This window comes from Lissotriton helveticus, chromosome 4_1 (genome assembly GCF_964261635.1).
Source record: "Lissotriton helveticus chromosome 4_1, aLisHel1.1, whole genome shotgun sequence".
Lineage (NCBI taxonomy): Eukaryota > Metazoa > Chordata > Amphibia > Caudata > Salamandridae > Lissotriton > Lissotriton helveticus.
The window spans coordinates 1,370,064,559-1,370,090,381 of NC_136063.1; the positions used below are offsets into that span (position 1 = coordinate 1,370,064,559).

The following is a 25,823-nucleotide window of genomic DNA, read 5'->3' on the forward strand; positions in this document are numbered from 1 at the left end:
CCAGTACGAGGATGGGACATCCCTGCGTGCACTAGGACTCAAGACTCGAAAAGACGTTGACTTGAGGTACCGCTCTCTCCGGATCTGCGCTGGCTGGCGCGGATAAAGAAAGAACTGACGTCAGGGCGCAAGGGCGGCATCTAAGTAGATACTGTGACGTCGTCCTGGCGATCACGACGCCCCCGACAATCACGGAGTCGACCGACGCCGCATACCGACGGGCATGGGTACTGTTGAAGAAAAATTCTCGGATCGAATCGGAAGCCTGGGGGTAATTCTAAGTTGAGGAAACCATAACTAATTGTCTCTTTCAGATATGAAAAAGCAGGGGAATCAGAACGCAACCCTGATTTAGACTGCGGTTGGTATAGATTTTGTGTGTGAATGTACTGGCTCCAGTTTTCACACATACCTACGTCCCTTTAAACAATGAGGCAATTACTCTTAGCAGCTTTGGGGGTATATCCCAAATTTCAGGTTTCCTCCATAGGGTTGTATGGTCAACCCTATTGAATGGTGCACTATAATCTATCAAATAGCAAAAGAGCGGTAGCCGATTGCTTGGTGTGGCTTGATGTCCCAGAAAGGTCAGTGCTATGATGTTATCCACTGTGGATGCCACAGCCTGGAAGCCTGAAAATAGCAGGACTTTGTGATCAAGCACCCAGGCAACTTGTTGTTCCAAGAGAACACAAGCGAAAGCTTTGACATCCAAGTCCAAGAGCACTAGTAGGTGGTAGTTGTAATCTTTGGTCTGACCTTCCTTCTTGAATACAAGATATAGAATAGACCCTCTCCAAGCTTCAGGGACTGTTGCAGTTAAAAAGGCGGAATTGAAGAGCGGTGTTAGCAACCTGGCTTGCTTTTCTGGACCACATTTAAACTGGGCTGGCAGGCCATTTGGGCCAGGTGCGCCATAATTTTTTATGTGCCTAATCATAATCTCGACCGTATCAATGTTTTTTATTAGTTCTAGAGTAGGGATTTGATTGAAATCAGCTGATGCAGGCAGTCCAGTATGCTGGAGGGCAGAGGACAGGTCCAAGTATAGATCCGTCACGTGCCTTTATCTTACAGCTTCCGGCACTCAGTTTTCGCTTGTTGCTTTGCTGCTTTTTTAGTCTGTGGATGTGATCCCAGAGTCATGCCTGGTTTTGATCTGTGGTACAAAAGGGGGTGGTGATGGACGGAGCATCTGAATCAATCAAACACTCACACCCAGTCCAAAGATCTGGGTTTAATCCATCACCGTTCTTTAGCCCACTCTGCCACCCCAGTTCAGACATGGCCATATGCAAATCAGTCCGACCCTGTTCCTCATGGGAACAGTCCAGCCCGAACTGCCAAGCCATGCCTTCCCTGGACCGGAAACAAGCTTCCGAGGACTGGTTTCTGGCATTCCAGCCGTCTTCAGCCCGGCTTGCTTGAATCCAGTGGCAAAGTGAGCAAGGGACTCACGTCTGAGCATACCCTGCCACACTTATGGCGGCTAAAAGCGGTACAAAAGGGGGTGGTGATGGACGGAGCATCTGAATCAATCAAACACTCACACCCAGTCCAAAGATCTGGGTTTAATCCATCACCGTTCTTTAGCCCACTCTGCCACCCCAGTGAGCATCTGGAAGCAGTCAACCATTCATTTAGGTTAATTTTGATATTTTGTTCCCATACTGTTTTTTTTACTACATTCTCATATGTTTTACTACAGCAGCCGACCTTGCGGCAGGCTTCTGTTTGTGAGCTCGTTGGGCTTTACGAAAAACTCTTCTTGTGCAGATGTTAGCTTTATTATTATGGATTTGAGGCGTTCAATGCCTGCCATTTCTTGAGCAGATTGACTTGCACCAATGGCCAATGATGGAGCGAGATAGAAAACAAAATTTTGTTTAAACTCGCGAAGTCACATTTCCATAACATGAATAAAAATATTAATGATTTGTGATATGTTGTACTAATACAACTTAGATTAAACTTTACACGTGGGGGGACTAACATGTGTGCTCATAAACGTGCATAAATGTTGCATCTTTTTGTTCGTGCAAAATAATAAAATAATTTATTGTTTTCGTTTTTGTCATTACTAACTGCTGCAGACTTAAAAGAAGCATGTGCTTGTTTTGCTTTTCCTTGTCTGTGTGATGTCATTTTTACTATTCTAGGTGCATATGGGTCTCATGGAAAAACGGAGACTGGTAGATATAAACGCTGCTTTATTTGTTTGCAATGGTTAGGTAACATTTTGATTAATCGGGTGGGTTAATTAATTAGTAAAACTTGGGGTGGATACAGAATCTACATTATTTCTTACATTAATACTTTTCTTGTGTTTGTTTTATATTAGAAATCATAAGTTGCCTGCTTTTGGGCCTAGTCACTTGAGCCGCAGAAAAGAGCTGACATATAATTCTGCAGAAAGTCACGAGACGCCCATTCTGAAATAAATTATTCGTCAAAAGCTGCGTTCACAAGGCAAAAACTAATGCTGTCATCATTCTGTCGGACATGGCCAAGGTCGAAAGTGAACATTTTGTCAGTCCTTAACTTGGCATCCGCGGAAGTATAATGAAAGTCAATGGACGCTGCGAGAATGACTTAATACATTTGTTGCAAACTCAGGAAGCTTCTGGCTTCATGTGGAAGGGACAATGGTCTCTATGAAACGTGATTTAATGGAACTTTTTGAAAACTGGGTGACATGTCACTTGTCACTCTCAGCCAATGGGACGTCGAAGATTTCTGAAAACTTTCCTTTGCGTAGTTTAGTTAGCATAGAAAGGTATAAAAAGTCATGCCCTTAGGGATGGGCTGACTGCTGCTTTCTGACTTTCCGATGAGGGTGAAGTGCTGACGGACTTTACTTGGAGCACGTAAGAATCCTCATAGAACTTTACTTTAATTTCTATCTATTTAGCTCAGTTAGGGAATTAGAATTTAGAAATGCTAAACTTTATATATTCACTTTAAAATTGATTTACTTGCTTAAATTGTATTTTCTCATATTTCTTTACAATCATGCTTGCTTTATTGCAAATAAAATTCTTTTATAAAAATATCAACTTATATACCATAATTTAGTAAATAAAATCTTACTTTTGACAAACAAGCTGGTCTTAGTTATTCAGAAGTGTAGGTTACTATTAGCTAGATCACGTCGCCTATGGTGGTCATTTAAATGGTATAGTTTTATTCTAATGACAATATTCTTTCCACAAATGTATAAAATGTATATAGTGTGTAGATAATGTGTATATAGATTTTATCTGACCACCTGATTCAGTAGGCCCAAAATATGTCAGGTTTATAAATGGGTCCATATTTAGTATAGAATTTTGTTTATAGGTTATAAAGTTGGGTAGCGTTGTTTATGATATATTTTCTATAGGCCGCTGGATCAATTCTCTGGTAGCAGAAATTGATGGTTGCTAAGGAGTAACCAAGGTAATATGTTGGTTGCTAAGGGTTACGTTATGGTATGGAAATAGGATCGATGTTTTAACACATGTTGAGTTCGTTTTTCGTGCCTATCTGTAAGCTATACCGGTATAGATTGTGTGGCGAGAAATTAGTCACGCAAGCCATCTGTTCTGTTTGTAGTGATATCGCCGAGTATCACAAGAGGTATCGCCGTGTACCATAGTGTTGTCGCCGAGCAGCACAGTTTTAGGGCTAGGTCTGAATCTTGTATAGTGAGGGTTTTCTAAGAAATTTGAGCAGCATGAGAATAGGGACAAAGCGCCTTCCATAAAACTCACTGTGATGAAAGTATTAGTTATATCCGAGCTTGAGTGAAGGGTAAATTAACGTCGGTACATGATTATCTATAAACAGGTTAGAGTCCTGTACGGGTACATGTTTCATATCTATAAACAGGTGAGAGCCCTGTACGGATAAAGTCGTTATTTTGCTAACGGTGCATGATTTCTATAAACAGGTGAGAGTCCTGTACGGATTTCATGTGTGTTTGAAATTAGGGAATTTTCAGCGTGAAAGTGCGAGTTTGAATTGTATTTTATGTTCAAGTGGAACTCTTAGAACTTTCACTTCGCGGTGGGTTCAGAGCAAAGCGAGTTCATAATTATACGTGTTAGAAGGGTGGGGTAAGGTTACTCTACTGACAATTGAATATTATCCTTAGTGTGAATAGCGCCGTCTATTCCGAAGTGTGGATACTTGAATGTATGTAAACTATCCTAAATAGTGAAACGAACAGATGTTGTCTTTATAGTCATTGTTAAGAATTAATTTACACTGAAAAGTGTTCTTAAAATGGCGCTGTGAAAAGATTTTGTGAAGGAGGGGTAAGCGCTAGGAGTGAGAAACGAGAAACCGCAGCTGCTGTGTACGTCACAGAGCCGCGCTGGGATTGGGTGACCTACGTCACAAGCTATATTCTGATTGGCTCTTGAGTCTCTGACGGCCAGTGAGCTGATTGGTCCTTCAGAAAATCTCTAAATTTATTGGTTGAGCAGAAAAGTGACGTAGCTCAACTGTCATTGGCTTGTTGGTGTGTTTCGCGCACGGATTGGTTGTTGTACGGAACATCCCGGAAATATTTTCCGAACGATTTTGTGAATTAGATTTAACTCTTAAAAATGAGTTATCATTTTAAACATGTTGAGAAAAAGTCAACATTATTTCAGAAATTCAAGAATTTATTTTCACCTGACAAGAAAATCGAAACGCGAGGTGGTAAACTACTTCATAAGTATAAAACACCTGCAGCGTACATGGAAGGTGAATATGGATATCATACTGTCTTATGGTTCGACAGTTGGAAACGTTATACTAAAAATGACGGTGTTTTAACTTGGCCTGATGAAGGTTCATTTAATGTAAGAGTCTTAAGAAACTTACGAGAGAAAATGAATGCTCTCGTTCCAAAACCGAGACCAACTCAATTTGAAGCTTTAGTTGAGTGGGAAGACGAGATGTATCAGTTACAAAGAGAAGCTAGTGGAATTAAAAGACCTTCTAAAAATCCATCTTGGAAAAGAGAAACTCATGAAGATAGATTGAGAATGTGGAGACAGGGAAACATGAGTGAAGGATTGTATTTAATTCATGAAATGGTAATGGGTACTCCTACAGGGAAATCTATGGAAAGTGAATCTGAGGATGCAGTTATGGAAGAAATATATACAACTGCTAGAAAGAATCAGCCTTTGAGACCTCCTAGATCATGGTCTACTCCGGTGGTTTCTACTGAAACTTCACCGAGTGCACCTCCAATTAATGAAGCTCCTAAACTTTATCCAAATAATTGTGAAATCATTGAAACTCCTAGAAGATCAGAATTTGATAATGTTCGAAATGAAGGTAGACATTTTACAATGGCTCCAAGGGCAAGAGAAGCTCCAAAAGATTATACAAGAGAGACAAGAAATGTTGAAGATGCTGATTATAATGAATATTTAAGATCTAAAGAAGAATTAATAAAAAGAATGACAAAAGGCATGGAAGCTGTGACAGTTCCAGTAACAATTGGTCCTGTTCAGCCTGTATTTGATCAAAAGGAAACAAACAAAACAGGATTAACTATTCCTTTAAACACAGAAATTCAAAAATCTGCTGAAAAATTTTATTCAGATTTATCTGAAATAAACACTTCTAAATCGAGAATGCCTGATTTAACCTTTAATGAGGACTTATCTCCAAAAACACCAATGGGTGCTGTATCAGATATAGGGAGTCCTGAAGTCAGAGTAACCACACCAAAACTTGATGTGGCCAAATTAAAAGCGAATATCGAAGAATTGATAATTGGAACAATTGGTCCAGATAGTTTAAATTACTATCGGGATGATGAACTACTGTTCATTTGCAAAAGCATTCAGTGGAAAACGAAAAATAAATATGATCAACTAGAAGATCTAGCAGCAGAACTTGAAATCGATGTGAGTAAACAAAAGAATTTTGCAAAACATTACAGATTAGACTTTTCAGAAAGTGACATTGAGAGTTTGAACTCAATGGGAAGAATAGTTCACATTAAAGATTTAATTGTCTATATCAAAAGGCTAGGAGAACTGAATAAATGGAGAGTAAAATGGACGAAAAAGAAGGAAGATGAAAGATTGGATAAATTGTCAAAACAATTTCCAATGAGAGAAGTTGCAGGTGGAGGATATGTTCATATCCCTTGGTCGAGACAGGACATTCTGTTATTCACAAATGACTTTCCAAAATTGAGGGAAAAACCAGTTGAGTGGTACAGGCAAGTTGATAGATTCATCAAAGTGTCAAAAGTTCTGTGGATTGATTTAGATGGATTTTTTGACATTGTTGTTCCATCTGATCTTTGGACAGAATGCAAAATATCGATTAGTTGGCCAAAAGCAGAACCTGAACGAATAAAAGAAACAGGTGCTCCAAATCCACTTGTAATGGATTTTTATGAAAAAGTAATTGTTTGGATGAAAAACAAAATTCCACCCAAAGAAGTCGATTGGGTTAAAATAGAAAGAACAGAACAGGAAACAAAAGAATCAGTTCATTCTTTTTATGAAAGACTACTGTTAATCTTTAAACAATACAGTGGTTATGAAAAATTAGATGAAAAGGACATGAGTCATTTTGTCTATAGATTTGTTTATGGACTAAAACCTGAAATTGGAGAAATGATCAGAACTAGTATTGTCGGATGGCAATCACTATCTGTAGATGATATTCTGAGAAAAGCAAAATATTGCAGTGATGAAATAGAAGTAAAACAGAAGAAGCTGAAGGAGAAAGCCATGTGGGCTCAGGTAAAAGTGGCTGAGCAACAGATTGCCAGTATGGGTAATAAGAACAATAATTTTGTTCAAACTGGAAATACAAACCAGATACAAGGAAAGTTTAAAGGTAATAATTTCCCAAAGAAATTTAGCCCAAAGATTGAAGAGCTGAAGCAAAGATTACCTTGTTTTAATTGTGGCGAAATTGGACATTGGAGGGACGAGTGTCCTCATCCTCCTAAAAACTTAAAGAATCCCTTATTGAATCCACAGATGCAGAATGGTGTTGACCTGCAGCGACAGCTACAGATGCAACAGGGGTTAAACGAATTTAATATTCAGCGACAATTACAGCAACAGCAACAACAACAGGTGAATAATCGTCAAGACCAATTGCCACAACCACCTTTTCCGAATTGTGGGGGAGTTCAAAAATATAATCCAAACGTGGGATTTCAGGGAAGTGAACAGGTAATAAAACCACAAAAACAGCAAAAGCAGCAAAGGGTTCAAATGCAAAATGCTTCACAACAATTCTTATTAACAGAAAGTCAAGACAGCGATTCTGATGATTATTGCTGACGGTGCCCGAGAGAGGAGGAAGAGTGTGTCGTTGGAGCCACTCTCGAGGTTGACCAGTCTGGTCCTTATGTAAACGGGAAAGTTAATGATGTAGACATCACTTTTCTAGTGGACACTGGTGCTACCCGTTCTACTGTTAGATCAGTGGAAATTGAAAACCTACCTCTCTCTGGGGATACCATCCAAGTTGTCGGAGTAAGTAATCAACAAATTAAAACTGACTTAACTGATCCAGTACCAGTTGAAATTGGAAACTACAGAGATAAACACAGATTTGTGGTTTGTAATAGTAGTCCAGTAAATCTGTTAGGCAGAGACATCCTATGTAAAATGAATTGTAGAATATATTGTTCTCCTGATGGAGTTGAATTACAAACAATGGAGGAAGATGGTTTATACAAAATGACAATGATGATGATAGAAGCAGAAGAAACAAAATTGTTTCCTGCATTTGAAGAAAAAGATCTACCTGAAGAACTCAAAGAAACAGTGAAATCTGAAATATGGGATTTTACTGGAAATGAGATGGGTCTGATGAAAAACGTAGATCCAGTAAAAATTACATTGAAACAGGGAATAGAATTTCCAAACACTCCACAATATAAGATGAAAACAGAAACAATTGAAGGTATTACACCTATAATTGAAAAATTAATCAAGCAAGGTGTATTAAAGGAAATGAAGAGTAGCTCTTGTAATTCACCGATTATGGGAGTTAAAAAGTCTAACGGAACATTTAGAATCGTACAAGATTTGAGAAAGGTTAATCAAATTGTCGTTCCATGTTGTCCTGTGGTTCCAAATCCAGCAGTAATTCTATTTCAGATTCCACATGATGCTGAATGGTATACAGTCATCGACCTTTGCAATGCATTCTTTACTGTTCCCTTACATCCAGACAGTTATGAAATATTTGCTTTCAGATTCCAAGGTAAGACCCTCGGATGGTCAAGAATCCCTCAGGGCTATACAGAAAGTCCTTCAATATTTAACGAACTATTAAAAAGATCATTAGAAGACCTAGATTTACCAGGTAGGTCTACGTTAGTGCAGTATATTGATGATTTGTTAATAGCTGCAAAGACAAGAGAAAATTGTGTAACAGACTCAATAATCCTGTTAAATCGCCTTGCAGAAGAAGGACATAAGGTGTCCCCAGCAAAACTACAGTTTTGCAAACAAGAAGTAAAATATCTTGGTCACAGAATTGCAAAAGGAAAAAGACAAGTAACAATAGAGAGAATAAAAATGATTCAAGCAATGTTACCACCAAGAACACAAAGACAAGTCAGAATGTTCTTGGGAATGGTAGGTTACTGTCGACAATGGATAAGTGGATTTTCAGTAATTGCAAAACCACTACAAAGACTGACAAAGTCAGATGTAAAAGATCCAATTATTCTAAATGATGCTGAGATGGAATCTTTTGAGAACCTGAAAAAGAGCTTATGCCAAGCTCCTGCTTTAGGCATGCCAAATTATGAGAAAGATTTTGAACTGTATTGCAGTGAGAGAGAAGGATGTGCATTATCTGTGTTAATTCAGAGACATGGAAATTTAAAGAAACCTATTGCATACTTCTCTGCAGTTCTTGATCCAATTGCAAAAGCATTACCAGGTTGTTTGAAAGCAGTTGCAGCTACAAGTATCAGCCTTGAACAAAGTGAAGGAATCATTATGGGATTTCCTGTACAGGTTTTTGTGCCTCATTCAGTTGAAATATTACTGACAAGAGGTAAGACTCAACATCTAACAAGTAGCAGATTGACAAAGTATGAGAAAATCATACTAGGAGCAGATAATGTTTCGATTTCAAGATGTTTGAATCTGAATCCTTCTACATTACTGCCTGATTCTGAAATTGTTGATGACATTGAAACAGAACATGAATGTTTAGATGTCATGGAATTCTGCACAAAACCAAGAAAAGACATCAAAGACAGACCTTTGTCTGAATCGGATTTTGTCTACTTTGTAGATGGCTCATGCTTAAGATCCGAAGGAGGTGTCTTGAAAGCTTCATACTCAGTTTGTACAGTCGTAGATGTTGAAGAAGCATCATGTCTTGAAGGAGTTCGTTCAGCACAAGTGGCTGAATTGATTGCTTTAATTCGTGCATGTGAAATATCAAAGGATATAAGAGTTACCATCATTACTGATAGTCAGTATGGGTACGGAGTTGTGCATGATTATGGACAACTCTGGTCACAGAGAGGATACATGACATCAACAGGATCACCAATTAAAAATGCAGTTTTCATTAGAAGATTAATTGAAGCAATACAATTACCAAAAGAAATCGCCATTGTTAAATGTGCAGCGCACACTAGAGGAACTGATTATATTTCCAAGGGAAATGCCTTCGCAGATGAAACAGCAAAGTACTGCGCAAGGAAAAATTATTCATACAATCGGGAGAGGAGTAAAGAAACTGATTCAAATTCATTAATGCTAACAACTGTTGTAGAAACATGGCATGAGATTAGAGATTTACAAAACGAAGCAGAAGATGATGAAAAAGACTTATGGTTAAGATCAGATTGTAGACCACGTGAAGAAGATGGAGTGTGGATTTACAAAGATGGCAGAGTAGTCTTACCAAATTGTTTGATTGCTGACATGGCCAGATTATATCATGGTCCAGCACATCTAGGAAGAGATTCTATGGTCAGACTTTTCAGAGAAACATGGTTCAATACCAAGTTTAGAACTATTGCTGAATCTTTTTGTCAAAGGTGTTTGTCATGCCAACAAATGAATCCAAACAGAAAATCAGTGGTGGGGACAGGAATAATTGGTCGAGAAGGTGGTCCCTTTACCAGGTTACAAATGGATTTCATTGAAATGCCCTTACACAATTGTTTGAAATATGTACTTGTAATTGTATGCTTATTCTCAAGGTGGGTAGAGGCTTTCCCTACACGACATTGTGATTCAATTACAGTAGCAAAACTAATGCTAAGAGAAATCATCCCAAGGTACGGTTTTCCAGTCACTATTGAGAGTGATGGAGGAAGCCATTTTGATAACAAACTGATGAAATTAATTTGCGAAGCTTTGAGCATTGAGCAGAAAATACACTGTGCATACAGACCAGAGGCATCAGGAGTAGTTGAACAAATAAATGGAACAATCAAAAACAGAATTGGAAAAATGTGTCTTGAAACAGGTATTAAGTGGACAGATGCTCTTCCACTTGTTTTGATGTCATTAAGAAGTACACCAGATAAAAAGACAGGTTTGAGTCCTCATGAAATTTTGATGGGAAGAGTTATGAGGCAAGCTTTTGTACCTGTAGGTAAACTGTTGAGCATAAATGACAGTGCAATTTTGGATTACTGTAAAAGGTTATCTGATATGGTAACTTCTGTGTCTAATCAGGTGGGAACTGAAGCTCAATCAAATGAAAAGGTTTTGACTCATGATCTGAGACCTGGCGATTGGGTCAGAACGAAAGTACATCGGAGAAGGAATTGTCTAGCTCCTAGATGGCAAAAACCTAGGCAGATAATCTTGATCACTACTAATGCTGTAAAGTGCAGAGGATTGAAACGTTGGATACATCCTAGTCATACTATTCCAGTACCAACTCCTGAGAGTTCTGATATTGAAAGTGATACCACAGATGATTCTGATTCTGAAGCAGAAGACAAAACAGAAGGTGAAATAATTCCAGATTCTGAAGATCGACAAGAAAGTCGACATCTGGAAACTGTGCCAGTGAATGGAAATCTGACAAGAAAAGACTTGGAAATAATTGAAATAGATTCTGAAGGTGAAGAGAATCTGTTAAAAGGAAAGATAACTGAGGATTCGGTTGTCTCTATTGAAGACAAAGAAGCTGAACCAAAAGAAGTTTCAGACCAGGAGAGTATCGAAAGGCAGAGAACAAGCTCTGAAGTAAGGAACAAATATCCGAAATCTGGGAAGTTAGAGGTAATTGAGGAAGAGGAGGAGAACGAATTACCGAGTACCAGTGATGGAAGACAAAGTGAAGTTCCTGAAGGAGTGAAATTGCCGAATAGAGAAGTTCCTGAGTCAATTGAAATTTCAGACTACGAAACTGAAGAAAGTGACGTGGAAGGTGAAAGTGAAAACAGAAAGAAAAGGACTTGGAAGTCAGAATCAAATAATTCTGAACCAAAGAAGAAGTACGTGAGAAAAGCAGACTACTGGCCTGGTGGAAGATTGAGAGTCAGATTGATCAAGAAACCAATAGAACAAGTTGAAGAAATCAGTAGTCAAAAGAGTCCTGGAAAAGAAGTTGGAGTTGGAAGGAAAATTGAAGTGATATCAAGAAAAGGGAAGAGAATAATAAGACCAAACCAAAAATACAAGTCTCCTGAGTGGACTTACTTAGTAATTCCACCTGTAATTGACATATATGATAGTAGTGAAGAAGAAAACGAAATCCAAGAAATTAGTGACAATGATTGAGATACAAAAATATTAAATTGGCAAAAGGCTGAAGAAAATTTGTTAGTTGACACAAGGTCGAAGAAAAACTGTTTAGTTGAAGAAAACTTATGTATGACATAAGGTCGAAGAAATCTTGTTTAGGGTTTTAAAAGAAAAAGAAAAAGAAATTTTAAAAGGGGGGTGTAAATATAAATTTAGAATTTATATAGAATTTTAAAATTTATTTTTAATTTTTGAGGCTAAAATTAACCAAGAATGCCTTATGTTAAGGAGAGTACTTCAAAGTGTTCTGTTTTTAAAATATGCTGTAAGATGACTCTGGTATGTCTGCTCATTTTAGTTCTGCTCTGGTTGGTTCTAGCTGTGATTATTCCTTTAGAAATGAATAGAGAATTACACAAAGTTAATTTAACAAACAAAGCTCTGGTTAGTCAAACTAAACATAGTGCGTCTACAAAAGTTATTGATCATCAGCCTATCATACATCAAGATAAATCAATAGGAGATTTTTCAAGTAATACTTTCACAAAGCTATTAAGTGAATATGTTAAGGTAATGGATGCAAAAGACTGCTATGTCTGTGTTAAATTACCTGCTTCTGTTTCTGAGGGAGTAACATATAATATGCTTCCTCTCACTTATGCTGTAACATGTAGTGTATTAACTAGTTTATTTTTATCAAACTGGACGTTTAGAGTATTACTATTCAAATTATGATGAAATTTTTGCTAATATTAAGATTGATAACGCTTTAAATAAGCATAAGAAAGCAAAACAAATGAGAGAATTTTTCCTTGTTACTAATGAACTCACATACGAGTATGCTTACAAGAATAATTTAACATGTAAATTAAGTGCTGAAGGAAAGAAATTTTTGAACATGGTAGAAGAGAGAAGAGCAATTTATAAGAGGAATGAATTAGTCAAGCAGACTAAGTCAGCCTTCTGGCAAAAAGAGGATGAGAAATTAAATGGCAAAATGCTTGAAAATATTGCAATTCACATAGACAAACCTGTTAGTGGAAAACTTTGCATTAGAAGAGATAATACACTTTTTGATAATTATTTTGTAGGTGCAAGTAACTGTGAAGATACTTATCAGATTTTGGGAGGTTGGGGATTTAAAGGTGGAAAGGATCCTATCTTTCCTGGGATTTATTTTGTTTGTGGTGACAAAGCCTACTACAACCTTCCAGACCATTGGTATGGAACTTGTTATGTGGGAATTGTTTTTCCTAAAGTGTTTCATGTTGACAGAGATTCAGAAGGATTGTTTAAAATTCATAATTATGTAAATAGAGCTAAAAGAGAAACTTTTACTGAAATTCTGGGAGATATTTTTCAAGCTGTAATACCTTTTGTTGGTATAACCCTAAATGCAGGGAGAATCAGAAAATTGTCCACTATAGTGGATAGATTATCAACTGACACAGCTGATGGATTTCAATTAGTGAATGTTGAAGTTATTGCAATTAGATCCATGGTAATTCAAGATCGTCTTGCTTTAGACATACTCCTAGCAAAAGAGGGAGGAGTCTGTGGCATTTTACATGTTCAACATTGCTGTACATATATACCTGATGAAAGTAAGAATATTGAAATGTATATTAAGAATATTACACAAATGCATTCAGAGATAATTCCTTTAGAAGAAGAAGATTTTACAGGGAAACTTTCAAAAAGGTTTCAAGCAATTAAAAACTGGTTTCATAATATCGGAAGTTCAATTCTTGGCAAGATTCTGGCACCTTTGATTATAATAGTATTCATTTTTATTTTGACCAAATTAGGTTGTTTGTTACATAAAAGAAAGAAACAGTTGAAAGAAAAGAAAAGAATCTATAAACTCAGAAAAGAAGAAGAAAGGGAGATCGAATTGCAGGAGTTACATAGAGAGCGTCATGTTAATTGCAAAGATTATGCAGAAACAGACTTTTAGGTTTACTGATACAAATGAATTTGAATCGATTTCTTAGAAATTTAATTTACCAAAATTTTGAGTGCTGGTGTGGTGATTTGTTAATCACCAGATGAGGGAGTTGATGGAGCGAGATAGAAAACAAAATTTTGTTTAAACTCGCGAAGTCACATTTCCATAACATGAATAAAAATATTAATGATTTGTGATATGTTGTACTAATACAACTTAGATTAAACTTTACACGTGGGGGGACTAACATGTGTGCTCATAAACGTGCATAAATGTTGCATCTTTTTGTTCGTGCAAAATAATAAAATAATTTATTGTTTTCGTTTTTGTCATTACTAACTGCTGCAGACTTAAAAGAAGCATGTGCTTGTTTTGCTTTTCCTTGTCTGTGTGATGTCATTTTTACTATTCTAGGTGCATATGGGTCTCATGGAAAAACGGAGACTGGTAGATATAAACGCTGCTTTATTTGTTTGCAATGGTTAGGTAACATTTTGATTAATCGGGTGGGTTAATTAATTAGTAAAACTTGGGGTGGATACAGAATCTACATTATTTCTTACATTAATACTTTTCTTGTGTTTGTTTTATATTAGAAATCATAAGTTGCCTGCTTTTGGGCCTAGTCACTTGAGCCGCAGAAAAGAGCTGACATATAATTCTGCAGAAAGTCACGAGACGCCCATTCTGAAATAAATTATTCGTCAAAAGCTGCGTTCACAAGGCAAAAACTAATGCTGTCATCATTCTGTCGGACATGGCCAAGGTCGAAAGTGAACATTTTGTCAGTCCTTAACTTGGCATCCGCGGAAGTATAATGAAAGTCAATGGACGCTGCGAGAATGACTTAATACATTTGTTGCAAACTCAGGAAGCTTCTGGCTTCATGTGGAAGGGACAATGGTCTCTATGAAACGTGATTTAATGGAACTTTTTGAAAACTGGGTGACATGTCACTTGTCACTCTCAGCCAATGGGATGTCGAAGATTTCTGAAAACTTTCCTTTGCGTAGTTTAGTTAGCATAGAAAGGTATAAAAAGTCATGCCCTTAGGGATGGGCTGACTGCTGCTTTCTGACTTTCCGATGAGGGTGAAGTGCTGACGGACTTTACTTGGAGCACGTAAGAATCCTCATAGAACTTTACTTTAATTTCTATCTATTTAGCTCAGTTAGGGAATTAGAATTTAGAAATGCTAAACTTTATATATTCACTTTAAAATTGATTTACTTGCTTAAATTGTATTTTCTCATATTTCTTTACAATCATGCTTGCTTTATTGCAAATAAAATTCTTTTATAAAAATATCAACTTATATACCATAATTTAGTAAATAAAATCTTACTTTTGACAAACAAGCTGGTCTTAGTTATTCAGAAGTGTAGGTTACTATTAGCTAGATCACGTCGCCTATGGTGGTCATTTAAATGGTATAGTTTTATTCTAATGACAATATTCTTTCCACAAATGTATAAAATGTATATAGTGTGTAGATAATGTGTATATAGATTTTATCTGACCACCTGATTCAGTAGGCCCAAAATATGTCAGGTTTATAAATGGGTCCATATTTAGTATAGAATTTTGTTTATAGGTTATAAAGTTGGGTAGCGTTGTTTATGATATATTTTCTATAGGCCGCTGGATCACCAACCAGATGATTACAAAGGTCTTCTAAGAAGTTGCACCCACTCTTGGTGCACAGATTCTGAGCATTTTTTGATTGACTTGGCATCCTACATGCCTGGCCAGGCAGTGACCGCTGGAACGTGTTACTGTCTTCACTTAATTCTCCTCACTAGGTTCACAAGTTCCTCCCCAGTTGAGGAGCCAACGTGATTGCATTCTATCAGTTATGTGAGATGTTAAATCTAAAGTGAACGTTAGTGGGTTGTTGTGGTTGGTTACTGTTTTGTTATCTATTTTGAAATCTATGAGCTGGCCTGCTAAATGCTCTGATAAAAAGGTAATCAATTTTCGAGATTCCATTGCAAGTTGGGGGAAACGGCCGCTGAATTCCTTGTGCCTCAATCTGCTGTTGAGACTAAGTCAGTTTGTGGGTTGCCAAGAAGTCTTTCATAAGATCCCCCTCTTTAGACTGAGAGAAGATTTCAGTGGTATTCCCCAGTCAGCGCATATTTAAGTCTCCTACAAACATGTTTTCGTTTCGTGGGTAGTCCAGAAAGAATGCCATAGTAGTCTTGGCTTTCTTCGGATTGTTGAGGTAGCAGTTGATGAGTATCAAGCTTTGTTTTTTATTTAATTTTCATGCCTGTGATGTAGACTATCTGTACCCCTTGTTGAGCCGAGACTGACTGAAGTAGCCTTAAGTTTGATGTAGAAAAATAGTCCTCCTGAAGGATGCCCGTAGAGGCTTTGTCAAAGCACCAGCTTAAAGATTTCATAGAAACTGGGCAAAACCATCGGGGAGAGGGCCCAGGTCTCTTGAAGGCACATGATATAATTTGTCTCCAGATAGGCTGTTACTGGCTTTCTTGCCAGCTCTTGTGCTTTTCAGGCCGGCTACATTCAATGTTGCTATTGTAATACTAGATGTGACATTTGTTCGAAGGGGCTGGTGTCGGTGGTCTGTCTCAGGGCTAAGGATGATATACCCACTCACGATGTATGCTGGTTGATTCGTGTCAGTGGACCTCCTTCTAGTTGTGTGTACATAGAGTTGTTAGGGAGGATGTTTTCTTGTCCACTGCAGTAGCCATACAGTGTATTCACCGTTGTGAAGCTCAGGACGTTTGTAGTTGCTTGTCTTGGGGCTGCTGTAGTAGAATGTATGGGTATTTCAATGGCAAAGGCTTTAGAAGTCCAATCCCCCCATACATAAAATGTGTTTATTTCCACCTTAACGGCATCAGTGTGGCCCTCTCTTGGCTACATTGTAGTGGTGCCTACTCCGGTTGAGCATCAGGTTGGGGGGGATCAAACCTCACCCATGAAAGGACGTCTGAAGTGGGGTGATTCAGTAAGAAAATGTGGCCAAACAACTTCAGAAGGGTTTCCTCTATTGAGAGTATCACAGGGCCTTTAGGACAGTAGGTGGGTACGAAGACCAGCTCCAAACCATCATGCCATTCCTCCTCCCGCTCTCATAAGTTAGAAGGCACTGGATACTTAATATGTAGTGGTGCTTGCCTTCTGTCATTCGATGGAGGTACGACAGAATTTGGGTTAAAAGAAGGACCCCTGTTCTCTCCCCCATGTGAAAGCCTAGTGGTTGAATCTAGACAATTACTGTTCGACTGATTGCCATGACCACAACGCGTCTCTCTGCTCCTAGAGGCAGCATTAGGCTGAACACCGGCACTCCTGGAATCGACCGGTTAGACCACGCGCCAATCGCTTCGTCCGAATAGTGGCCCATGGATGTGGGGCTGGAATTAGTGCCCTTAATGCATCCAATTGTGGGACCTCTATGGTGAAAAGTTTCGCTGTGAGGCCATTATGTTGTATTGGGGTAGGCAGTCCTTCATTTACTTTTTTGGCCCATCGCACTGGAGGCAGATTGGTTGACTTTGGTGGTTACACAACTATGGGGAAAAGGTTTGTTGGATTGAATCCCTCCTGTGCATTGCCTGCAAGGAATATGAAGAGCATCGCTGAAATCAATTTTGACTAACATTGTTTCTTCGCCTGCTTCTTCAGTCTTTTTTTGCTCTCCCTGATAGGTTTAGTATCTGTAGGGGGGGATGGGTGCAAACAAGTTTACTGAAGTCTTGTGTTTCATTTAGATTCATGATGGTATGGAGGTGACCCAACTTTGTGTAGATTCTTTCCCTGCAGAGTGTTTGGTAGATGCTGTTGCATCAGAGAGGTCAGATGTAAGATTAGATGGGGTATTTGAATCAAGGGTATTAAAGATCAGTTCTTGATTCGCTGCCTCCAGCCCTTAGTGCTTCGCCTTTTACGGTGTCCACTAAGGTGCCTAATATGTTAGGTAGAATGCTTAGGTTTTCTATATCAGGGGAGCATGAGCAAGGTTTTTCCTTCATTACTACCCTCATTTGGTCCTCCAATCTAAATAGTTTGGTCCCTAGTTTAGCCAGGTGAGTTGCCAGTGATTGTATCAGGTCAATCTGAAGTTCCAGCTTGTTCTATTGCCACAACCGCTCTCTGGTGATTTTGTCCTGCGAGGCGCTTATGGAGGTCAGCGAGGGGCTGGTGGCTGAAGGCCACAATCCCTGAACAGGGCCGCTGACCCTTTCTGTATGGCCCCTATCCAGTATTGGAGTTTGTACCAGTGTCTCGTCTATTTGGGCCTCTATTGTACAAAGGAAACGATTTGTTATGCTTTCCCGCCTGGCAGTCAATTACATTTTGATTGTGGGGGATGGTGGTTCTCCACACTTCTGTGTCGTTGCCAGCGGCCACTTTAGGTTTGAACTTGGATAAACTTGGGCTGCTACCATCACTGTGTTTTGGAGCCCCACAGGGAGTCAAAGTAATTGGATTCATAACACAACATGTCCCGGTGATGAAAGGAGCTAGATATGGCCATCAAATGGGCGGCCTGATAACATACACATGAATAACAACAATGGGCCCCACTAAAGCGCTGAAGGCAAACGTAACAGCCCCAAATTAAATTCAAGCAATAAGAACGACATTTAGGACCAATAAAGACGAATGGCCTATGGTGATCGTTAATGTCTACCTACATCCAAGGAACAAAATTAAGGGCATCAAACAATTGACCAGCAAATGATTGAGGATCCTAGAAGAACAGCCCGCAACGTCTTATTAGCAGGGGTTTTTACTTGCATCTACTGAGCATCACAACGGACGACAACTTGCTATGTGCGCTAACAGAGAAATGGAATATTCCAAAACAGGGGCTAAACCATCAAGGCAAACAAACTAGGCTAGGCACCCATGTTCTGTGAGAAAAACAGAGCCTTCATTTTAGGGCCTCGAATGGTCGTTTCCAGGTAGATAACCCGCTGGCACCAATGTTCCACTCAGCAACGACCACATCAATCTTCGATTACACGCTCTTAACACTGCCTTAGTTTCACAAAATCTCTTTTAGGAAGAGGTGTGGCGCCGCGGCTAGGGCGACTGGCTCCGGAATCTGCGGATCACGGTTCGATCCCCGGCACCGTCGGCAGATTAGCCCAGCACCATGTGACTCTGGGCAATAGCTTGCTTAATCTTCCTGACGGCCCCCAGCGCCTAGAGACCCTTACGGGTGATTGTGCGCTTTACAAATGTGGATTATTATTCTTACTGCCTGGGGGTTTCTGACTTAAACGACCAAGAAGTAACTTTCAAAGCCTCAATCAAACTTCTTTTCTCAACTGAAAAAACTGTCACAGAATACACCACCAACACTAGACAGATTAAGTGTAATCCTTTGTCTGCAGAGAAGCTACTAGAATTGGCCACATTTCTTCTACAACAGAACCACCACCTTACATGGAATCCCATAACTACATCAGAAAATTTCACCAACACCCTTAGTGATACATCTGCCACGAATATAGCTTCCAGAAAGGGACCCCAGGCTAAAAGACTCCCACCAAACCTCAACATTTTTCAAACCAAAAGACTCAAGTATTCCATAAACCAAACTCTAAGGAAACTCCACAGGAACCCACAAGAGCACAATCTGCAGTGTGAACTGAGAGAACTTAAAGCCACTCTAAGAAAGCGATAATAGACTGCAAAGAGACAAGAAAATGAATCCCTGCGGTCAAAGTTGATACAAGACACAAAGAGTAATAGCAGCGTGCGGTTCTTGCGGACAATCAATACACTATAACGTCTGACTCACCAAGGAATAAACTCCCATCTATATGAGGAATCTTGGGCAAAGTTCCTTAATGAGCACTTCAACAGCCTGAGCAACAAGAAAAAGACAAAGTGGCCCGCGCTAAGCTAGGAAAAGTTGCACCTACTCATACCAACGTTAGAGGAACATCTTGATCTAGTATTACTTTGCCAGCAATGATTCTAACTACTGCGGAAGACGATTTCAACATTAGGTTACAACAAGTCAGGAGGCAAAAAGCTAAAGGGAGGTTGGAAGGCGCCCGGCCCAAATGGGATTTCGCCACATTCTGTACAAGCAAGACACCCGGTTTTGGGCTAAAACCATGGTACCAGTCTTCAAACAGGTACTGATGGACTAAACAATTCCTGTATCTTGGAAGGGCTCAATAATTTCCCCTATCTACAAACACGGAGACAAAGGCAAGGCAAAAAACCTACTGCCTTGTCGCACTGTCTGACAACGACGCCAAAGATTGTGCAGGGGAAATTTTGGAGGAACTTACATCTTGGGAAAAGCAAAGTGCATTATACCAATAAATCAAACAAGCTTTTGCAAGCATATGGGAACAACCACCAACATCATGGCCCTAGCACTATTAATAGATGCTGCAAAGGAAGCAAACCAATCATTATTTTGTTGCTTTACTGGTTATCGCTCAGCATTTGATCATGTCGATTGAGCAAGACTATGGTAGAAGCTGCACAATTGGGGCATTCTTCCAGTCCTTCTAAAGCTGTTAGTTTTAATAAATATGGACTCCTAGGTAAAAGTCATGCTGGGAGCTGGGGGGCCCACCTCACCAGGCACATCATCACCAGCAAAGGGTAAAACAAGGGTCTGTCCTTGCCCCCACTTTGTTTAATCTTTTTATGGGTGACCTGTCCGTGAGATTGAACAGCTGTACGTCCTATGCTCCAAAAATCGGGAAAGATGACCCTTTCAAATCTTCTCTATGTGGATGATCTAGTTGTGAAAGTTGGACTCCAATCGGACTTCAGCACTTATTGGATGTCACATATGAATACTCACAGGAGAACACTCTGCAAATTAACTTGGAAAAAACAAATATCATGGGAATAAATTACACCAAAAAGAGAAAACTGACATGGCTCCTCGATGTGCACTGCCTAGAACCAGTGGCAGAAAACAAATATCTCAGTCATTTTCGATAATAAAGGATCTTGCAAACCACAGAAGGAAGCGCTGAGACATAAAGGCATTACCGCAACATCAGCCATGAGATCTTTGAAGAAGACAGTGGTTGGTCCTACCTTAGCTCCTCTACTCCAGGTACTACAACAAAACCCCTCATCATTAACAAAGGGGAGCGAGCCAATGCAAGGGAGAGATGCAGTCACCCTGGATGACATCATCATCAAGGTATAGAGAACGATTTTACACCTCACAAATTACATCTCCCCCAAACAAATGCAATGAAATGGGTGTGCAGAAGCAGACCCTGGCCAGATTGGGAGCATTCATAAAAAAGCTTGCATAAGATCAAAGCAGCAGAGCAAAATACATTAGACTCGCATCTTTGTGCTGAATTGACTCTCTTGCAAAGATCACCAGCCACAGCGTCTTCAAGCCTCCTCAACGCAACTTGGCATGAACGCCATTTGGGAGATTCCAGCAACCCACACCAGCTTAAAAAAAAATAGTCTCCAAAGTGACTATGGCGATTTCAATAAAGAAGATAAGTCTGTGCTGGTGAAAAGATCACATGGCTGGTTTGTACTACGCAAACTATGTCTGAGCGCATGGTGTAACTTACTAGTGAAGGAGCAAATCTTAAGATATTGGTTGGGCATATAAGCTATCCTACCTCATCTACCTCTGGGGAAACGGAATTTAGGAGTAACCACTTGCCGCCTATGTGGAACTGGAAGAGAAGACCGTTCGCACATAATATGTACCTGCAAAAGATAGAGTTCAATGATCAGCTCTCTTTTCAATCAAAAAGGCCTTCAAACTTGTAGGCGGTGCTGGCCTGCTTTGACCCAGCTGCCACACAACTAAACTTTAGCTTCACAAAATTTCTCAACATAGTAGAAAGGAGACTGGCTTAACTGCCACCTTGCAATGGGAAAACAGGAGAACAATCTCACTAAACTGATCCAATAGATTAAATGCAGGGTCACCAGGGAGGGTAGGTGTACGAGTCGTTTTAAATCAGAGAAAGGAGTGCACCAGGGCTGCATTTTGGCCTCCGTCTCTTCATCATTTATATTAATGGCTTGGGAAAGTATCTAGAGGCAGCGGGGGCGGACGTTCCGCGTGTAGGAGATGCTAAAATACCGGCTCTCCTATACGCGGACGACGTGATATTATTAGCGCGTACCGGCATCGGACTCCAGAGACTGTTGGACCTATTTGGGGCTTTTATGGATCGGCTAGATTTAAAGATTAATGCTAAAAAATCCCATTCGATGGTGGTTGGCCACCATAGAAGTAAGTCCAAATCTAAAACCTTTGTTTGCAAGGGCGAGGTGGTTTCCAGGGTTGCAGCTTTTCCTTATTTGGGGGTCCTTTTTGATGAGAGGGGGTCGTGGGCCCCCCAAATTAAGGCTAAGAGCATATCTGTGGCTCGATCCACGTCAGCCCTTGTGGGTTTTTCAAAAAGGCTAGGGGCCAGGCCCATGGAGGCTCTCTTAAAAGTCTATAACAGCAAATGTATCCCAATCACCACTTTTGGCTCATCCCTGTGGGGTTATGTATCTCAAGATAAGATCCAAAGAGTGGAAAACAGGTTTTTGAGATACCTTTTGTCCGTTCCCAAGTCCACCCCCACCTTTTCGATCCATTCTGAGGTGGGCCTGGACTACATTACAGATAGGCTGAAACTGGCCCCACTAACATTCTGGGCAAAAACATGGCTCAATCCAGAATTAACTCTGAACCACGCTATCCTGACTGATGTCATGGCACTGGATTACGCAAAAAAAATACCCTGGTTGGAATATCTGAGAAATGCCTTTACTCAGTTAGGACGCCCGGAACTCTTTCTGTCACCATCTAGCATTAGGAGGGAGGATGTTAACTGAATCAAGAATCATTTTCTAGATAGGGCTAGATTGGCTCGTGAGGAGCAGGAATTTGTGAAACCAACAGTTAGACTGCACTTCATGTTAATAATTTCCCCCTCACTCGAGTCATATCTTAAAATTGTAACCAAACCCTTTCACATATTTTTATTGACTAAATTTAGATTCAATCTGATCCATTTTTCCCTGGGTAACTACCAATCATGGGCTAAACCAGAAGGGGGCCCACCTTGTAACTGCGATAAATTTTCCCAACAAGATACCATGCATTTCATTATGTTTTGCGGGTTTTACGCGGGCATACAGAAAAAATATCTGTTTCCAATTATGAGAGAGGCCGGCTTTATTCAGGTCAGGTCCGCATTGACTTACCTCCAGTTGTTGAGTAACACCCGCATCATTTATTGCGTGACCAATTTTCTAGTGGCGACAATTAGAATCAAGACAAAACATGTGCCACTTAATGTATCATCTTAATCAACTGTATTTTCTATGCTGATTTTATCTTTACTAACTGCAGCGTATCTGTATACAAGGGCCTTGCACTGAGTTTGTAAATTTATTAATTGCTTGTTTTTTATGCATGTATGTAAATTTTATGCCTTTTATGATTTTAACAAATCGAATAAAGTGTATTTGACTGACTGACTGATTAAATGCAATATCTGATAAACTGTCGAAGACCCATCTGCCTACAATTGTATCGGACCTTGGCATTACAAGCCTATGAAAGCCTGGCACCAGCGACTAGCACTCACTACGCATATTTAAATCCATCATTTTTGTAACTAACATAGCGGTATTGCACTACTTATGTATGAAATTGCTGCATTGTCCCTTTACTCAGAAGATCATAGCAGCCTTCACCGGTTTACAGGACACATTAACAAAAGACACTAACAGAATGTTTTAAAAGTCTAACTGATATTGCGAAATTGCACTGCTTATGTATACAATTAATGCACTGTCACTTTATTCAGAAGATCCTCGCAGCCTTCACTGGTTCACAGGACACATTAGCAAAATACATTAATATAAGGGTCTGCTCTGAATAGTGAACATCACAGCCCTGCCTTCATGAAGCATAAGAGCTCTACTTTTTATAATAAGAACTTTTTAATGGAAGCTGTTGAATTTTTCTTTTCCCGTAGTCGATAAGCATTTTATAATTTGAACTTTTAACTCTAATGGCTCATAATACACTTTTTCTCTTCATTTTATTTCTTTCAAATACCCTGCTTAATCCAAGTTTAAGAATGTCTAGAATGGCATGTATTTGCAAAGGGTTTTAATAATCATGCATAATAAATGTACTTACTAACTTATTTACCATTGCAGTTGCCTGTTCGATCCATTCAAGTTTCTAAAATACAGAGACAAGACAACAGCTTCCATTCTACAAAAATAACTATTTAAATGAATGCAAACTTTGTCCAAAGCCAAATTATATGCACAAACGCTAGAGCTGGAAATTGTAGTGAAGAATACAAAGAGGGCGTGACAAAAGACTTAGCATCGCAGTACACCATGTGGAGGGATACATTCCAGTAAAACTAGGTTTTCCCCTAGAACTCTACAAATTCATCTTTTAAAGAGAATTCGTATTCACAGTACTTTAGAGATTATCTGTTTTGGATAATTCCACTGTCAAGTGTCCAAACATGTTCTGCTAGAATTCAATGTATATGAAATTCAGAACAAGCAACTCAATAGTAAATAATGTGTTGGGCACAAGCCACAGTGTATTCAATGTAAAGACATGTTTTATAAAGTTCATATAACACACATTTAGCACGCACAGTTCACTTTAAACCTCAGACAGACATTTCTGTCATGCCCTTCAGAAAGAAAAAAAAAACGGAGTTTTATAGGGATTAGAGGTGGGCCTGCAGATGTGTGACAAAAAGCTAACCTGTCCAGGTTGATGAAGATGACACTTTCAGAATCATCGATTAACACTCTCAGTTCCCGGGCAGAATTGGCAAGATCTTCTGCTTCTCTGTAATAATTCTCTAACAGCAGTTCCATTTCCTCTGCATGGTCGATGCCAGAAATGTTCTCCTCACTATAAACAAAGAATTCACAGCAGCAATTTTCAATATTTCGCTTAAAACATGAATAATACATTACCTAAAGAGGATTGGTCTCTTTCACATGCTTTCACACCTTTCAGAAGTATAACTGGAACTGATGGAAACATTAAATTACATTTTGTCCCCTTGATAACTTTTGCATCTCTTGACCAATTTGCAAGAAACTTAGGGCAAATGGTCTTCAGAATTTGGACTTCAGAGTCAAATATGGAGCCGATTGGTAATCACATTATAATGAAGGTCTCAAAATAGGGACTGTGCAAGCAATGCAAAAGCCACTTGGATTTTTCTTTGTTTGGTTAGCTTTCATCCAGCTTTTTAGAGTAGATACTAATTAAGGGAAATAAACATCTTGTGCACATGCAACAGCACTGTTTATGTCCAAAAATGTTAATGAATAACATGTAATTGGTCGCAAAGTCTATAAAGCAGAGACTAGGTGAATGTGGAGTTTCAAGATTCACCATGTGCGTTTTTAACATCTATTTAAAAAAAATTGTGTTCACTGCATTTGTAAAAAATAGTTTAATTCGTCACAATCAAACGTATGTGGAAAACATGCATGGAGAAAACCATGCCCTGGCGTGATAGTTACACCTTTTAACACAAAAATATATTGTAATGTTCTCTAACAATAAAGTAAGCACATGGACATCCTCGGCATCAGCAGAGCTCATGTCAGTTCCAAGTGTCACAACTACTGTAAACAAGAATACTTCAATATTCGCAAACGAAACACATCAACAAAGTGAGCAGGAGAGATGTGCACCACCTGTTTAGCCTAACTGCTACACTTATCACACAAAGAACTACAGCACATTATATTGGTTTAAACAGCGTATACTCAAAAGATGTGTCCAACAAATCCAGCTGAAAAAGACTTTTGACATATTATAGGCAAAACATCATGAGTGTTATCAGCTTCTAACACATACATGACTCAATATGAAATCTGCAACACCAATTACATTTTTTAAAAATAGCTTTGTGATGTTCGCAAGCGTTAACCTTCCCCCCCCCCCCCCCCATGAAAAAGAAGCTCTCACAGCAAGCAAGCTGTGTGTATAATAGCCAAAGTCTTTAAAAAACAACAGTTAAAGTGAGTTAAGTTTGCCAGGCGCGTCGATAGCGGCTGAGGTACAAACGATACAAATAAAAGAAATTCACAAGTTAAGGTACTACCTTAACCGAATCTCCCACTCCACCACACAGAATTAATCTTAACTTCTCCCCCATTCTACACTTTTTCCA

The 25,823-nt window shown here is 39.2% G+C and overlaps 1 protein-coding gene across 1 annotated transcript in view; it reads right to left on the reverse strand.

Annotated features, from left to right (window-relative positions):
- The window catches only part of MRS2 (magnesium transporter MRS2), a 168,747-nt gene that overhangs the window by 35,162 nt on the left and 107,762 nt on the right, over positions 1-25,823 (reverse strand). The window contains exon 8 of the mRNA XM_078687927.1: positions 24,392-24,544. Coding sequence (XP_078544053.1) covers positions 24,392-24,544 — 153 coding nt within the window. The remainder of the gene's footprint in view (positions 1-24,391; positions 24,545-25,823) is intronic.